Source organism: Phyllostomus discolor, chromosome 7 (genome assembly GCF_004126475.2).
Source record: "Phyllostomus discolor isolate MPI-MPIP mPhyDis1 chromosome 7, mPhyDis1.pri.v3, whole genome shotgun sequence".
Lineage (NCBI taxonomy): Eukaryota > Metazoa > Chordata > Mammalia > Chiroptera > Phyllostomidae > Phyllostomus > Phyllostomus discolor.
The window spans coordinates 109739820-109758990 of record NC_040909.2 but is presented as its reverse complement, the minus strand read 5'-3'; the positions used below and the strand labels follow the sequence as shown (position 1 = coordinate 109758990).

At 39.7% G+C, this 19171-nt stretch overlaps 1 protein-coding gene across 2 annotated transcripts in view; it reads right to left on the bottom strand.

Annotated features, from left to right (window-relative positions):
* CPQ (carboxypeptidase Q) overlaps positions 1-19171 on the bottom strand; it is a 404327-nt gene that overhangs the window by 89818 nt on the left and 295338 nt on the right. For both annotated transcript variants that reach the window (XM_028534004.2, XM_036031280.1), the window contains exon 6: positions 12109-12200. In XM_028534004.2, coding sequence (XP_028389805.1) covers positions 12109-12200 — 92 coding nt within the window. The remainder of the gene's footprint in view (positions 1-12108; positions 12201-19171) is intronic.

Below are 19171 nucleotides of genomic sequence, written 5' to 3'. Positions count from 1 at the left end.
TGTTCTCCCATTAATCAGAATAGTCACGAAGAAAGTGCACTTCATTCCACTTGACAATTTCAATATGAAAGTCCACAATTGCTGGATCTTATGTAGACAGTGCTAATTTATTACTTCACACATGTCATTTTCATATAATGAAATAATGACCTGGGGAATTATATATGCACTCTCAATATTTTTGTACTATGGCAGTGTCAATATAATTAGGCATTAACTGTAGTTTTAGAGAATGGAACATAGAAGCTTGGTGTACAAGTGAGTATTTTTCCCCTCTTCATTTGCTCCATCCTTGTCTTAGTGATTTAGTGAACGATGCTGAAGTAGAGCCTTGCAGTGGCAGCCATCACTACAGCATGTCACATTAAGGTAATTGCCTAAAAGATGAGAAGATAAAAATCGTGTGTGTGGGCAAAGCCTTTCTGCCAAGCTCTTATGGAAGCCAGGAGGCTTGGGGCCATGTGTTCCAACTATTTGTTACACTCTTGAATATCTTTCATTTTCATTTTTCTTTCCATTTCTGTCGTATTAGACTTTGGCAGGCTGAAAGACCCAAGAGGGGCAGCTCTTGATCACAGCCACCGTTCGTTGAAGAACAAACAGCAATCCATTTTGGCAGGCACGATTTTCCAACACATCCAGAAAACAGTTTGCCCATTACAGTACTTAAGAATTGAGCTCTCAATTATGAAAAAAAGTATAACATGTTAAATGTTATAAATTGTCTTATCTCCCAAACAAGGAAAGAATAAACTAGAGTTCCCTTTCCTTTAAAAATTTAATTTACTTTACTTTTTAGAGAAAGAGGAAGGGAGGGGAAAAAGACAGGGAGAGAAGCATCATCCCAGAGGCCAAACCCACAACCCAGCTATGTGCCCTGACTGGGAATCAAACTGGTGACCTTTACACTTTATGGCACAATGCCCAACCAACTGAGCCACACTGGTCAGGGCTACAGTCCCCTTTCTTAAAAACATAAAACAAGCCCTGGCTGGCGTAGCTCAGTGGATTGAGCGTGGGCTGAGAACCCAAGTGTTGCAGGTTCGATTCCCAGTCAGGGCACATGCCTGGGTTGCAGGCCATGGCCCCCAGCAACCACACATTGATATCTGTTTGTCTGTCTCTCTCTCCCTTCCCTCTCTAAAAAAATAAATAAATAAATAAAATCTTAAAAAAAAATGTCTCCAGAATTAGCCATGAGTGTCCGTGCTAAAATATTAAAACAAAAACAAAACATAAAACAAACAAAAAACCCCAGGAAAAGTGTTAAATTATTTGTTTTTTGAGTTTAGTTTGCCAATAATGTTTACATATCTCTTTTGCAATTCACAGTTCATCCTCCTGTCCCCTAACTCCCCTATGCCTCCTCAGCACTTTCACACAGACACCACTAAGGCAGGTGGGGTTGACACACCCCTTGTAAACGTCAGAGCTGCCTTCTTCCATAGTTGTTCCTCCAGCACTCTAAGTTGCATCCTTAAAGTAAGACATAGCTAAGTGGGTAGGGCCAGGGATATGCTATTGTTGGATAATGTTAAAAAATATTGACAAAAGTGCAATCCCTGTCCTTGGAAATATTTAGAAATCGTTCAAGCAGGCATCCATCCTGCTGTGTTGCTATCCTTGGTGTATCAGGCACAGTTACCCTGGAAGGAAGTGGAACTCAATTTGTGGAGAGTGCTAATATATTTTGGGGGGTGTCTAAGCTCTGTACACATAGAAAAAATATAAACAGATAAATATATATACATTACCTCCATGTCTCAAGGGTTAGAGTTTTAATCTCATTTTTCTTTTCTTTTAAGATTAGGGGCAGTGGAAGATATCCTAAGGTGGTATCCTGGGCAGGCTTTGCTGTGTAGATAATCTTTCAAATACTGAAATGATCTTAGTATTTATTAATATAAGAAGGAGTTTCATATCACTAAAAGTTCTCATTGGATGTTATTATTTATCTATTATCCAGCCAAAACTTTACTTAGAAAATGCCTCAAACTAAGAGGAAATTAAATGAAGATTAAATTTGTTCATCATTGTAGCAGGATGTAGAGAGTTAACTTCACGAACAAATAAATCTATTTATTTTTATACTCTCCAGAGAAAATTCAAAATAAAACATTTAGAGTTATTGGTGACAGCTGATGTACGCATGATGTACAATATCCCTTCGTATCCTCCAAAATATGATTCTGTGCTAAGTGTTTTAAAATAAGCCCTTAGAAGTGACTTCTCCTTTCATCCATTCATATGTTACTATATCCCGAAAGCCAGATATATCAGTGTGTATGTAATTCAGACTATAGCAAGTGGATAGATGTATATACAATATTTTTTCTATTACCATTTAGTTCCCTTATACCTCCCTCCCACCCAGCAATCACCACACTGTTGTCCATGTCCATGAGTCCTTTTTCCTCAAACCCCCCCACCCCATATCCCACTTCCCCAGCTGTCAGCCTGCTCTCTATCTGAGTTTGTCTCTATTTTGCTCAGTTCAGTTTGTTCATTAGAGTTCACATATAAATCAAATCATGCGGCATTTGTCTTTCTCTGACTGGCTTATTTCACTTAGCACAATGTTCTCCATGTCCATCCATACCATTGCAAAGGGTACAACTTTCTTCTTTTTTATAACCACCTTATGATTTTCTTAATAACATTTTCTTTTCTATATACAGTACATATATACCTAATATACAAAACATATGTTAATTGATTTTTATGTTATTGGTAAGGTCTCTAGTCAATATTAGTAATTAAGCTTGGGGGGAGCAAAAAATTGTAGGTGGATTTTTGACTGCTGTTCAAGAGTCAACTGCATAAATATTGGTGAATCCCATATTTCAGATGAGGGACAGAGAAGTACAAGACCACAGAAGTCATCATGGCTGACGTCTAGATACTGAACAGCTAGGTTCGAGTTTAGTCTCTGCACCTCATGCCTGTGCTGGGCAACCTTAGGTACATTCTTTACCTGTCTACCTGTCTGAGCCTTTTTTCAAATGTCTGAAATAATGAAAATGGTACATGTCCATCCAAATAATTCTAGTACTGTATTTTCAGATTTATTAAAAGGAGTAAGTTATTTTCCCTTACCTAGAAAAAATGAGCAATTTACACAAAAACCACAGCAGCCAGAAGTAGGAAACAAACTTCCAGAAGGGCTACTGATTACAAACAAATATGATGTTCTTGTGCTCTCCCAGGAAAAGCCTCTCTCCCAGACAATAATTCAGATTTTAAAAAGATATACTGTGGGTAAATCTGTGAATAAAACTAAGATGTGGTTAAACAGTGAATGGCAATTTTTAAATATTAGTAGGAACTTTGCCGAGATGTACTGGAGTGTTAATTTCTTTAAAAGACCCTTCTATATGTATAGACTTAAAAAAATGCCCTTTAAAGGGTATTTTTAATACTACTACTGCTTTAAGGAATATTGGGAAAGTATGTTAAAGCTTGCCTCCAAGCAGGTACCCATGCCTGTAGCGTGGCTCACTGGGCTATAATAAAAGCAGCAGGCTGACCTGGTGATTGTGTATTCTGTTGGCCAAAGGCCCCAGGGCAAACAGCTGCAACCTCCCGAGTGCTGTGCTGACAAACAACAGTCATATTAAAGCCAACAAGACACAGCCAAATGTCAGGCACAAGACACCCGAAATGTTAGAATTCTACTATGTGCTACAAACTTTTTCCACCAAAAGGTGTGACTGTGAGATTGGGAAAGGCTTCAGGAGAAAGTTCTCTAAACTTGACCCATGGATGTGGACAATAATGTGAGGGAGGGGCGGACTGGATGGAGGAGGGCAATGGGGAAACATTTGGGACAACTGTTAATAGCATAAACAATAAAATATAATAAAATGAAACAAAACAAAAGAAAACAGGAGTCAGCAAACTATGACCAGAGTGCCAAATCTCTCTTCCACATTCTCTTCCTCTCCTCCTCCCTTTCCCTTCTCTTTTACCCTTTCCCCACTCCTCTTCCTCAGGTTTTATCAGAAAGCAGCCATGCTCATCTGTCTAGCATCATCTCTGACTACTTTCACACTACAATGGCAGAGCTGAGTAGAGAGATCATATGGACTGAAGTCCTAAAATATTTACTGTTTGGACCTTTATTTAAAACGTTTGCCAACCCCTGATTTAGAAGACAGAGGGAAGAAGGCAATCCCAAGGAATTAATGTAGTGCGATGATTCAAAAGTGGTTTGCTGACTCCGAAACTTAGTAAGGCCAGAGTACATGTAATGGGACAACTTAGCCCCAAAAGCTCTGACTCATATAGATCACTTGTGATCCTAATGCACGACACCTCAGTTCAGATCTGAGCATCCTGGTGTGCCACCCTTATTTCCTTAGAATGTTCAAGCACTACATTTGTTGTGGGTCCTTCTGCTTTAGATGAAGGCCTGATTAGCAATAAGGAGGCATTGAGACACAAACTATTTGTGCCTCATAGGCAACCACCAACAAGCAGTTCAAACAGGCTGCATATAAACCAAAGTCCTTCTCGGTTTCTGGATGGAGAATAAAATGAGACAAGGTACTAACTATAATAGCTCACAATAAACCTCGGAGCTTTGGCACAATGTTCTCAGAACCAACCTTGAAAGCCATTGCCTTATTTGGGATAGTAATGGTAGCACAGACATTGGGGTATTGTTCTTTATGTGTACTGGGCTACAAGCAACACTCAAGCCAAACTTCACTGTGATCTGAAACCATAGGTGTTTATACAATAAATATAACTGTCTGTAGGTCTTGCCATCCTAGGAACATGGACAGATTCCAAAGACAAGTTGTCACAGCTAATCTTTTTATTTTAAACTATTTCTTTTTTTCCCTAGGGAAAAGAATAATGAAAACCTCTTAAGGGGAACCCCTTCTAAACAGAGATAATGGAGAGAGAGGAAAGAGGTGAGTTGAAGCTTACTCATGTTCATTCAGAAGGTAGCATAATGTGATTGTCCCACTATCAAAGGGATATGTCTTTCCAAGCTGACATACATCTATATATAAAAACCCTACATACAGGCAGTTCTGAAGTTCCATATTCATAAGGGGATTCTATAGAGGAGGAAGCAAACAAATACAAAAGACAGTTTTTAAAAAATAAATCCACAAATTCTCATAAGACCCTGTAGAGCTCCCAGGTAAAGTATTGGAATTATAAGGGGCTCCAGACCAAGAATACACTGAGATAAATAGTATTTAAGCCCATTTTGTAATGTGCTTGAAAGACTAATGCAAATATCTAGGCACAGACAGAAAAACAGGATGCACAAAAGCCCAGCAGCAATGACTGAGACGATGACCTCTGATTAGTACATCTATACTGCATGGAACATTAACGATGTAAGGCTGGCTGCTCTGGAGACACAGTCCAGACACAAATATGCCAAATGCAGGTATCAGGACTATTATTTTTGCAACTGGAGATGCAGACAAGCACAAAACTGTTCTCACTCCAGCAGTGTCACTGCAGCTAAGTTAACATTATACAGAGGCAATGGGCTGATGAAATAAAAATGCTAAGAAAACCATTTGCCCAGATAACATGAAGTCTCACAAGCACTTCTAACATATTCCTTTACTTTGGAGTGAAACATGAACCTAATGTAGGTTGGGGAGTTGGCAAGAAGTTCACTACCAAAAGAAGCTAGCACTCTTGTATATTTACCTAAGTAAAGAGAAATTTTGTTCCTCAGCACTACAACCCAAGAAATTCTGACAAAATATTATACATACTCATTTTAGCTTTTTCTCATTTCAAGTTGGCTAGAGTTAGGATAAACTGATATATTTAGAGTGATCGTACATTCCATTCCTCATTTAATAAAGCTTATTTAAAATATTGCCCTTATTAATGACTACCAGAACACAGCAGTGTTCATAATCTCTGTAATTCAATTGCCAGTAGTTTGTGCAATAAATCAGGAAAAGGTTAAAATATTTTTCATGCCAGATAGAACCTATCAATCTATTTTATTTGATTATCTTGTGTAATGAGGCTTTCTTCAGGCCAGATTACCTTACTCATTATAATTATGCCAGATCATATTTTTGCTTAAAATGGAAAAGATTAAAAAAATGCTTGCGACCCAGTTAAAACTATTCTAGGGTGGTTTTCCTCTTTGTACATTTTAGGACATGAGAAATGACATCCCGTTCTCCTTCCAAGAGCAGAGAAGAAAGAAGCTTTGTTCCCATGAAAAGCAGATTAGTCAAATGGCATCTGGACAGCACTCATTTTATTCGCTGATTTGAAAATTCAATAAAATAATTTCTAAGGTTTTTAATTCTAAAGTTAAATTCCACTCATATGAGTAAAGTCTGAAAAATAACTAGAGCCCAATAGTATCCTTATATATGTGGCGACATTTGCTTCTTAGTGAATGCAAGCTGAATTCAACCAATAAAGAAGTTTATGTTATTATAAAGTAATTTCATAAACAAAGAATAACACAAAGGCATTTTCTGCCACCTTCTTTTTTTAGGCATTAGAACCATCTCCCTCTCCAAAACTTTTTGGGGCCCATTCTGTCCTCAGGCCCCCTTCTGGTGCCAGCGGAGATCCCACAGCCCCGGCCGCATGTGAAGCTTGTATTCCAGGGAGTTGGCCGTGGTTATGAGCAGGGTGGAGTTTCTATATCCTACTTTCCCAAGGGCGTTCCTCCAAACTGAAAGGAGGCCCGTCTAACCATTAACAGTACCACAAACCTCACGCAAGGAAAAGAAGCCTTCAGTCTTCCTTAAACCAAAAGGCGGGACACAGAATGGAGGTGGTCTTAGGGCAAGGAAGCAGGAAGGGAAAAGGATGGTGACCATTAGAAGTGGAGGCATAACTCTTCAGAACTGTACCTTGAAATATATAAAAATGTTCCTTCCATAAGAATGGCCAGAAGTAAAAAGTCTAACAATAGAATGCACTGGGAAGGATGGGGAGCACCTAGGACTCTCCGATGTTGCTGGTGGGAAGGGACTGCAATAACATGATGGTCTCCCGTCTCGTCAGCAGTTTCTAACCAAGTTACACGCATACCAGCAGTTCTACCCCTAGAAAAGAAAAGAACTGGAAACGTCCACTAAAAGGTTTGTACAAAAGTGGCTATAACAGTCTTATTTATAATAACTAACATGTCCATCCACAGGAGACTGGATAAGAAGTTGTGGTACATGCATACAACACAAAATGACTCTGCAGCAGAGACACCACTGTTAAGGCAACGACATGATGAATCCCCAACACCATACTGCTAAGTCTGGCAAGAAGCAAGATTAAGAGTACAAATGGCATGGTTCCATTTATATAAAGTTCAAGAGCAGGCATAACCTTCTGCGGTGATAGAAATCAGTATAATAGTTGCCTTAGGGAGAGCCACGGGTTGGCCTGATAGGGAAACTTCCTGGGTCACAGCAATGCTCTAGACCTTGATTTGGGTGATGACTACACGGGAATATACATTTACCAAGTACACTGAGCTCTACACTGAAGATCTGTGCATTCGTATGACTGAATGCTATGTATATCTCAATAAAACACTCGGCATGAAAAATGTTACTTCTAAATCTATAAACATAAAGCACATAGAATCTACATATAAATAATTCTCAAGTTCATGTGCTAATGTGAAGAAAGAGAGATAATGGGAAGATTTTTAAAACGAGGAGAAAAAAATTTTACAACTTATCAGAATATATGTAAAGTAGCATTCTTTAAATAAGAAAAATGCATACACTTCCTTTATGGGACTTTTTGCTATGAATTGTTAAGGGCATGAGGGGTGGCCTCCAGGAATGATTTCTGCTTCAGTTGACTACAAAATATAGTGAAAAACTCACTATTTATCATTTGAGTTATTTTACTTAGTATCTGCCACCAAAACGCTTACAGGCATTTTTATAAAGGGGACTGGCTCTCCCTTTTCTCCCCTCCTGCTGACTCACTCAAATCTATGCATTCCTTAAGGATTAGGCCCAAGCCCTCCTCATGACTGACATGTCATAGCCATTTATCCCTTTTCTAACTCCTTTACGTTTACTGCATTAAGCTTTTTTTTACCACTCTGTACCCTGTCAGTGATAGAGGCCTTCCCCAAAGTAAGATATTTTTAGTAACTTATTTAGAATCTATTGTATATTGTTTATTACACTAAATTTCTTATACATGTGTTTAAAGTTAATTTTTAAGTAGAAAGCAAGGCCCTCATAGCCTAAGACTGTCATTTCTTTTTCTCCTTTCCTTTCCTTCTTCCTTCCCTCTCTCCTTCCCTCCCTCCCTCCTTCCTTCTTTCCTCCCTCCCTCCCCTCTTTCTTTCCTTCCTTCCTTCCTATAAATTAGAAATTATCCCACATCCTTAGAAATGTCTATATAAGGTATTATTAATTTCAAGGATATGGAGATTATGTTCAGTCAGGGGTTGGAGAGTTACTTCTGTGGGAAAGAGGGCATTTAGGTTCACCCTTGAAGAACATGCAGAATGAGAAGGAAGGAAATTCAAAGAAAAGGAACTGTACAATTAATGATACAAAGGAAGGCCAGTGTGGGAGGTATAAAAAGCTCCTCATTTTTGTTGGAGTAGAGGGCATTGAGGAGAATGGTGACATGGAAACCATGGCATGGAAAACTAAGAGGGCCAAGCTAAGGAGTCTGGACTGGATTCTCTCAGCTCTGAGAAACAACCAAAGCTTTGGTGCAGAAAGTGTATTGGATTTGAGTTGGGTTTCAGGAAGACTAACTTGGTATGATGGGCGACAGAAAGCTGGAACTAGAAAAACAACAGAAAACCTAGAAATGAAAGATGTATCTAAAGTGATAGAACATAGAATCAGTAGTGTTTTACTGCTGATTAGACATGGGACACATAGAAGCAGAAGAAGAAAAAAACGTCAGTGACATTGTGACACACAGGGAAAGGACGATGCTGTCATTAACAGAAATAATAAATGGAGAAGGAGGAGCAACTGTGACAGAGATGATGGATTTAACTTCTCTCAGGCTGGAGTGCTTATTGTGAACCTTCAATGGTAGTAGTTTACCAGTCTATGGTTGTAGAGCTAAAGGTTATATTGCCTTTGTTTTCTCAGTTATACTGAACTTAGAATGGCATGCTTGATTGTACATTTTAATTGTAAATAATACAACTTATGTTCTCAACAGAGCAAAACATAATGATTACCTAGGATTCTCCCTTCATTGTGAGAGTTGATTGGGGAGGTAAACTTTGATGAGTTTAGGCGAGAAAACTGAGTCTCTAAGAAGCTGAAGGAACTCACTATTGATTGCTAATATCTAGTTAGTGGGAGAACAAAGACTAGAACCAGTTCTCCCGATGGTCAGCTGTGTATTTAGTTTTTTATGTGAAAGGAGAAGGCAAAACGCAAGGCCTGAAAAGCTCAGAGGTGGTACCCATTCTCTCTTTGAACTTCAAACGTTTGGATGAGTGTTTGCTGGAGGAGGAAAGATTTGCCTGACACTTGTGGTTTATAAGATAGGACATTCTCTTTAAAATGAAATAAAAACTTCTGTCAAGTAAATGTTTACTGATGCCTCTGTTCTTTTACTTGATTTTTCCTTTCAGTGTACAAATAATGTTTTTATTTCATAAAAATTAACACTATACAGTTATGTGATTCACTCTATCAATCTAATTCTAGTTTTCTCTTGGAGGTAACCATGGATAATGGTGGATGAGGGTCCTTTTGGACTTCAGTTAAGCAATCGTAAACTCTCTCTTTGCCTCTCCATCTCCACTTCAAGAGCCACTCCATGAAGACCTCCCATTTTCCCCCTGACTGCCAGCTGCATATTGATGCTCCAGGTGATATTAAAAGCCATGTTGCTAAAGAGACTATGAGCCTGGATCCCTGAATGCCTCTGTGGAGCACAGCCCTCCTGTACATTGAACAAGAAATACATTTCTATCTTGTTAAATCACTGCAATTTTAGAGCTTGTTTCAGCATATCCTTGTTTAAAACAAAAGATTTCTCTGTTGTGACTGGACTGAAATGAATTTTTTTTACTATTTTCTTTATAGAAGAGACTCAGGACAATCTGATTTATCCTTGCTGGCTGTGACTTCTTTGTTATAGTTACCTAAAGTTAAATTCAGCCACCCCCAGAAGTGATTACACTCTTTTCAACGCTTATGGCAATATGTTAATCATGAGAATACCGAGTAAGTCCTTTGAAACATGCCAACCTGAGAATTTCTAATTTCACCCATGTATTTTAATAGGCTAGAGTGAAATTCAAAAATTTACAAAGAAATAAATCTTTTTTTGAAATCTAAAAAAATTTCAGTGGTTGAAGAAATTTTGAGCCTGATTTATTGCAGTTTAAATCCAATTTTTTTCTTGGAGTAGATTACCAGAAATAAACATGCTTCAAACAACTCTTTAGATATTCTGTTGTTGTTTTTTTAAATAGGGTCCAAGAGTCTATAATATAGAATCTAAAATCTCCTCCTTAAAAATTGTTCAGTTATGCTACTTGCCTAAAGAGAAAGTAAAATACAAACTTCTAAACATAATTTATACATTCTTCTGGCTCGGGCCCTTGTTCGCCTCTCTGCTCTCTGCTCCTACCATGATGCAGCTTACATTTTATGCCCTAGCCATTCAGAATGCCTTCCAGTTTCTCCCTGTGCTGTGTTCTCTTTCCCTCCAGCCTTTGCACATAGTTCCTGCTACCAAGTACTTGCCTCCTTCCTGCCAACTCCTTTCCCTTAGTTTATCTCTATTCAGTCTTCAGGTCTCCACTTATATGTCATTTTTTTTCCATGTAGCCTATTCTGATGGCTCCCCAAAGCCAGAATAGGGGAGTTTCCTACCTCTGCCATCAACACTTTATTTATCAGAACACTTGACACAACTGAAGAGTTCTGTTAAAGTGAAGTAACAACTGAAGTTCAATGTCCTTTAGATGGAAATCTCAAAAAGGTTATGGTTAATTGTTTTAATGACACTAAACCTAATGCCCTGTATAGTACAGGAAACATAGTAGGTGGCCAGAAATATTGACTGATTGTTATGAATCATTCTCATGTGATGTCCTAGTCTACTACAACATACAGAGGATGATGCTACTGACCCACAAACCAAAGAACACTTATGTATAATTATCTGTTCTCCAGGATGATGTGAGGCCAAAAGAACTGTAAGTGGTGACAGAATTCAGCATAAAGCATGGTTTTTCTTTGTATGATAAATAACTACATTCAGTGACCAAATTCGGTCCCATTCAGTGACCGAATTCATGAGTGAACTCATTATTCTTAAGCTCCAACTAATCGAAATAACCATAATTCAGAAAACCAATAAACACTGTCTGATTTTAATAATTGAAAATGACATGTCTGTTCCTTCCAGTCTGGAGGTGGAGCAGCAGGAGCAGACCAGGCCCAGCTCCTCTGCCCAACCATCACTGCTCAGCAGCACGCCCACTGGTTTGGGAATTCCTCCTCGACCGAACATTCCATTTGATACAGAATACTTCTGAGCTTATGCACTTTCCCCTCCCTCAAAGGCTGAACTTGACATTAATCTCCCTGTCTTCCATCTTAAATGGGGCGTTGTATTTCCAATCGTGATCTTCCACTATCACCTTCTTGCCTCAGGCTCCACTTTTGTCGTATGATAGTGTCTGAAACCCCAGGCTGCTGCCATTCCCACCACCACTATCCATGCCCGTGCATGCCTCAAAGCCTTGGGACTCAGCTCTTAAACATCAGTGCTCCCAGGAGGATTTAGGGCATCCAAGTGTGGGAGTAGGCTTGGTGCGAAGAGGGAATGCTTACTTGTTACTACCGTTCCTCAGCGTACATGAGTGTAGCAGAACTGACAGCCTTTAAGAAAATGGCAGCACAGCAGTTGGGATTTTTCTAAGGCCACAGACTAATGTGGAAGGCCTCAGCTCCACACCACAGCACCATCAGCTCACCAGTGCATTTCTGCATGGACTGGATGAAGAAGGCTTTTATAAGAGATGCTTGCTGGGGTCAGCTTACCACAAAGTACTGTTGAGAGTCTTCGGGACAGTAGAGGGCATTTTTATTTACACTGTCACTACATGTGACGATGCCCAGCAATCGTGGCTGCTCTTACCTTGTGTGACTGATAATACTGGAGAGCACCGATTCCACCCTGCTCTTCTGCAGTCCAGAGCACCAAACGGAGAGTCCTCTTTGGACGCAGCCCTGAGGAAAATAATAAAGTAAGTGACTTTCCGGTTGATTTTAACTTTCTTAAAATGGCAAGGCCTCCCATCTGCACGTTGGAGGCAGAAAGGAACCAGAGGCACACACAGTCATCTCTTGGTGGTGTGGCTGCCTGATTCGGAGTGTGACCAGCCCAGGCAAGGGGCACCCTCATGCTGATCTCCAGCAGGTTAACGCTGTCTGCGGGCCAGGAAGGGAGAGCCTCTAGCCGTATCTTTATCTGGAAATTCTGCCGCACCAGACCCCATGTTCGGTGGGATGTGGCACACACACAGGAGATGCAGTTCGGGGGACTCTAGGCAGTTCATGGGGCCTTCCAGTGATTCACTGACACCCAATCATTTGACTCCATTTCAAGATAAGGTGGGTAGGGGACTGTTTTTGTTCTAAATCCAGGGTATAGCTAGCTCCCCTTGCTATTCCCAGTAATGTAATTGCTGTGAAGCAGAGGCAACATTTATGTTCACCCACGGCGATTTTGCTCTGCAGCTTGCAACTATAAGGTCATTCCATTAAGGTCAATGAAAATGAGTGGAATGAAAGTGACATTTTATTCACCTTATTGCCGCATAAGCAGCTTGGTGGGAATTTCATTGACTTGAAACATACAAATCTGTATCTCGGAATTATTAAACTTAGTGACAGATCTGATATATGTAGAACCATTTTGGGGTGACAGTGTCTGCTCAGTAAAAGCTATCTACAAGGAAGTTCTGTTTCCAAAACTTACAAAACATGAGATGATAATAGACTAAAAGTCCCAGGTTGTGACCAAGAATTAAAACCTGGTCTGATTCAGACCTCATAATATTGTTTTGGAGGAATAACACAGGTCAAAAAACATGAAGCGGGGCTTAAATCTTAAGAGGATCCATCCTTCAGCCTCACCACAGGGAAGCTGTAGGGAAAGACTTTGAGTGGTTCTGAGATGGACACATTGCAAATCCCATGTATACCCACACAGTGCTGCCACCAAGGCACATGGCCTCCCGGGGAGCAGGCCGGGCAACTGCAGCCCGGATGATAACTGCTCCTGGGAAATGAAGTGCCGGCCTGCCTCCTCCAGCACCAACGGTGTTCTCCTTTTATAAGCCTTGTGCTAAGGAGCTGAAAAGTAGCTACATCTTCCACTAAACTGAAGATTGTCGTGAAGCCACTTTACACTTGAGCATTGTAATATAACTAAAGAAGCACAGGTGTAGGATGCACATTGACCCAAGTTCAAGTTAAAGCCTGGGCAAGCCATGTCCATACCGAGTTGCTCAGCAAATCCCATTGGTGTTTTCTTCTAAGTCTATCTAGAATAGAATTTCTCACTTCTGCTATTACTCTGGTCCAAGTCCCCACCCTCTTCTGCCTGGATTGTTGTAGTCATTTCCAACTTGTCTTCCTGCCATAGTCTTCACCCCCTGCAGGTGATGTTCTATACTGCACCCCGAAGGAGCTTTGTTAAACTTGAACCAGATCATGCTATTTCTCTGCTCAAACACTCTAACAACCAGAATATAAGCTTCTGGAAGGCAGGGGTCTATGTCTTTTGATTCACTGTGATGCCCCCAGTGCTTAGACTGTTGGGCACACACAAGGTGCCCAACTGATACGAATGAATCCACCATTTGGTGTCTCACTTAGAATAAAATTCAAAGCCCTCCACCACTTTACCAGCCTCATCTCCTAAAACTCTGCAGCTAGTTTACTCCCTGGCAAGCTTTGAGTTGAAAAAGGCACAGAGATCTGGTGAGCCCTGCTAGTGTAACCATGGGAAGTTGATCTACCCAAACTCCAGATTCCTATTCTGAAAAATAAAGAGAATATTCTCGGCCTATGCCATAACTATTTCATGGGGTGGTTGTGAGGACATGAGATGTGAATGGATGTAAGGCAACCCTGTGTCTGGCATGTAACAGACATTTGATAAATGAACCATAAAAGTACATAATGAATATCCAAGTACAGAGCACACACCTTTACCAGTAGAGAGAAGGGGAATCTAAATACTCAGATAGGAAGTTCTGTCAAAGGCATTCAAGTGCCTGCTGACAAAGAACCCTGAGGTGTCTACTGCTTGCCCCAGAGTCAAACCACCTGCTCACATTCACAGCATAAACTTTAATTGTTGGAGGAAGAAATCCAATCAGTGTACATGAATACCATGATCTTTGGTTTGCCTAAAAGAAATGTATTTAATGTCACTTTAAAGCAAGTGAAATTTGGCTTGCACCATAGAAAAACATAAGACAGAATAAAGTTCAGCGAATAAAAATTCTGAACATCTTAAAAGTCCATGAAAAGGGGAAAACACATTTTCTTTTTACATATCTCTGCACCTATCAGCAAAACAGTACCAACTCATTAAAATGGTGAAATTCTCTGAAAAAGGATAAAGAGATTGTTAGCACAGATTTAAAAAAAAAATAACTTTTTAAAGAAAATGCCCTGAATATCCCTATAGATTTGGTGTTATTCTTGAATGTCATTATCACACAGGATTAGTTTCCTTCACATTTCAAATCAGCCAGATGAACAATGATGTTATATTAAAATAACAAAGAAGTAATCCATTTGAAGCAAGGAGTATTAAAGCTCCCAAACAACAACAGCGTCGCTGTTGGAGCATGGCTGATGCTAAAAAGAAAAACAGAGCTTCCTTCGAGCTCTTGAGAAGCTCAGTGCCCATCAGCATGGGCACTGCCCCACATGCAGCACCTACTGAACGGGCACCAGCCCCCACTCCACATTCAAGGTGAAGGGCTCGGCCAATGAGGTTAGAAAACAAGTGGTTAAACAAAAACCTAACTGTGCCCCAAAGTCTCTTTCCATTTTGACATTCTCATTGCCCCAACGCTTAAAGAAATACATGGGACTTCATTCAATGACTAGACCCTGCCCCAAATATGGGGTTCAGGCAGCCTGCCTTAGTCCACACACGGGCAGCGGGGGGCACAGAAAGGGACTGGCCTTGGAATCTGAATAAGCATTGTTTCAGTTCCTGCTCTGCCATGCCTGGCATCTGTGACTTTAGATCAGTTACCTAACCTCTCTGAGCTTCAGTTTATTCATCTATGAAGGAAAATGGTAATTGCCTTACGGGATTGTTAAGACAATAAAACAAGACAAGGCAACTACATAATAGGGACAGTCTCTGGCACATAGTAGGTTTCCAAGAATTGTCAGCTTCTCTCTACATCATTCCACACACTTCCAGTCTGTGCCAGTAATGACCAGGACAATCTCATTCCCATAATAAGTATATTTATTCCTCATGCTTCTTCCTCAGGAGCTGTAGAACATCTTTGTTTATACAGAATGCATTCCCAGCCAAGGAAAAAAATATGAATTTCATCTAACTTGTAGAAAAACACATAACCTCTTTCAGTATGGAATGCTCTCTCATCCCAACCTAGGGTATACCCCAGTCCAAAGAACAGAAACAGCGTCCTCACTTTGGGAGTGAGGTTGACAGGAATCCTTAGTTTCTGGATAAAGTCAAAGAGCTCAATAAATCTGAAACATGAAAAAAGTTGATATAAGATTATCTATATCCATCATTTTTAAATGATAAAGTTTATTGTATCGTATATCTCAAATTCAAACTAGATTTAGAAGCTAAGAATTTTAAATATATATCTGGTTGGCTAAAAAGTCCATATGTTTTTTTTTCCATAAAATAAAACACATATTTTTCACTTTCACCCATACCTCTATTGATTTAGAAATTTTGAGTATGTCAGCTATCTCCCACATGGCATAATGTTGATGGTTCTCAGTTAATGTCTCAGTTTGATTACTATCAACTTCAAGTGGTCTGCCCAACCTGGAGCATCGTCCAATGAGAAAACTCCAGCACAAAACTTCACAAACCATGTTTGACATGTTTGATCAGTTACAGCACCTTTTCCAACACAGCACAAATCTTTTTTTGCATTTCAGTTGCATTTTTACCTTACTTGAAATAATAAAGCATAATATGCCTAGTTTCTTCCATCTTCAATATTAAAATGGCCACACAAAAATTCACCAATTTTGATAAGTTTTTTTTCAAATGCATGCTGATATGACAGCTGTCACAATACAATCTAACAAAATTGTTTAAAATGAAGTTGAAGACAGCTGAGTGCTATCAGAGCCATCTTATGGAAAAAAACGAATGAACTTTTTGGCCAACCCAATAAAATAACAACATAATAAAGCGAAACGAACAATAGCAGCACAGTAGTGATCTGAGGTCAAAGGCAGGTATTTCCTTTTGCAGTAGAGCTGGAGCAAATGGAATAACTCAGGAGCGATCTCAGGTCGCAACTCCTGCCCAGGCTCTGCGGTGTACAGCACTGGCCCAAGGCAAGCACATGAAACAAAGTCGTAGAACCAGAGACGAGAGGGAAGACCCTGCTCCTAGCTGGCTAGGATGCAGGCCTCCTTGAAGTTTCAGCAGAAGATAGGCAGTTAGTTCCCCTATGGAGGTGCACACACTGCACAGAGATCTTTTGACCTCCTGCAATTTCCATTAAGAATCCCAGATAGTGCAGCAAACATTTTACAGCGTCATGGTTTTCCTCTGAAGAACATAAACTGCGGATAATGTGTCCGAGTTCTGTCTTGTCTATGAAATATTGGCATAAAAATGCACTTCACTTTCATTTTATTGAGGAGAGTAATAATGCTATTGGGAAAATAGTGCCTATGAGAAAAGGTGAAAGCAACCTGGTTGGACTTAAGTTTTCATTACTACGTAAAGACGAGGAGGCTGAGAGCTGGCTACATTAAACTGAAAAATTGAAAAGGTCACTTGACTGTCTCACACTTGCACCCACAGTGGAGCAAAGTAAATAAACTCAGATTAAACCAGCTTTTTAATTAGCTTTTCCAAATCAGGAGTTCTAAAGAACACCATGAGTTAACAACATGTATTGACCCAAATACTCATGTACTGCTCAGTTCTAGGCCCTGCAGAACTATGCATGAGAACTATGAGAACTAGGATCTCCCTTCTGTGACCTGACTTTGCAGAGAAAACACAACTCTCTCTTACAGTAAATTACTCATTTCCATACAAATGCACTAGTCCACAAGTACATTTATTGTCCTGCTCTTTTATCAACAGCTCAGAAGAGAGTGCCTACACTTAGAGATTTCTATTTCTGCAATAAACTTCACTAATGTAAGTGTAGTATCTGAGTAATAGAATAACTGATCTCATATTAACATACAAATTGAATGAGAAGAGGCAGGAAGCGTAGTGATTCAATACATGGGTTTGGGGGTGGAAACCTATTTCTGCCTTAGGCAAGTTACCTAATTTGTTATTTACTATTATACCCATTATCATTGCTTTAAAAAAAAACAGGGAGTATGATTAGACAAAGATTAATCATTTTAGTGAAGTAAATTGCAAGTATTTCTCTTTATAGGTAGGAACAGAAAATCACTTAAGAAAATCTCCTGTTCTTAGAAGAATTACTTGGATCTTAGTTATGTAGACATAAAGCAAATAGGGACTTTTGGGGGGCCCTGGGGCAGGGCAACAAACTTTTTAAAAACTCTACCTTGCACCTCTTGAGCCCTCCAGATGAGCAACTGGACTCTGGGCAGGAAGCAAATACAAATCGGTGCGTAAAAGGGGCGCAGAGCCTTCTGGGAAGAAAGTCCCAGTGTCCTCACCCCTGCATCCTTGCATTGGGGGCGGGGAACTGACAATCACTAAGGTCCCGGACAGAGAAGGCCTGGGAAACCGCTGATGAAGGGCGGAGTCTCGCTGTTGACCTGGGCTCAGCATTGTGGCCTAAGGTTCTCGGGGGAAGGGCTAAGTTCAGCCTAGCATTTGGCCATCTCCAGAGGCTCCTCTAGAACCAGCAATTCTGGCACAGAGGTTGTGATTCAGAGAACAACAGCTGAGGAAAGCAATGGGAATGAAGGGATTTGTAACCTTGTTACTCAAGATGCGCGCTGCCATAACCTAGAGGTGCACACGTGCAGCAGCCACGGGGCCCAGCAGTCCCAGGCCGAGCCAGCTGCAGGTTTCTGGAACAGGGCTGACCTGTTCATCCTGGGTCAAGTCCCAGAATTTACGGATGGTTCAGAGGCAGTAGCCAGGGGGCGGGGTGGGGGGATGCTTTGACTTTTGTCTGGGTGAAAACAATATATATCCTTTCAAATTTAAATTGAAAATAAAAACAGTAAAAATTTAGAAAACAATAACCTATTAGTATATTGTTATATTTCCTTATAATTTTTGAATGTGTATATTTGTATACATGTATGTAAACAGTGACATTTTATATATACTTTCACACTGTTTTTTTCTATTAAAAATCACAGTATATATGGACTTCATCTATTATAATCACTAATTTTCAAGAAATTATTTTAGTGATTTCCTTATAAATGAACATTTAAGACTTTTATCCTTAGAATAAGTTCTTAAAAGTAGAAATACTGAACCTAGATAGTTTAAACATTTTTGAGGCTCTTGAAGCGTGTCACTATGCCACTTTAAATTGGTAAAGAAAGTTGGTTATATTGCCACCAACAATGTATGAGAATATTCACTTCTATTTATACATGAAATTTTAAATCTTAACTCCTTTGTTTTGATATATGCCAATATACTATATCTATTTTTTTCTGTACTAGATTTTACTCATTTTCAGCCAAAATAATTATACACATGAACTCTCAATCTTTAGTATTTTTTCAGTGGATTGAGACAAATGTTACATTTATATCTGGTACCTGACTAGAGTTAAACTACGTGCATTTTTAAAATTTATTTAAATTGCTTGATGGTCGGGCTCTCCCATCAATATATTTTGAAGGTAATGTCAGTATCATGTATGGGTCAGGAGCCTGCTCTAGTTGGCATTATTTTTTAGTTGGCATTTTAAAACATATGATTTCCCTATTGTTATTTAGATGCTTTTATCTGTGAGGAGAAATTGGGAAGCCTGGTTAAT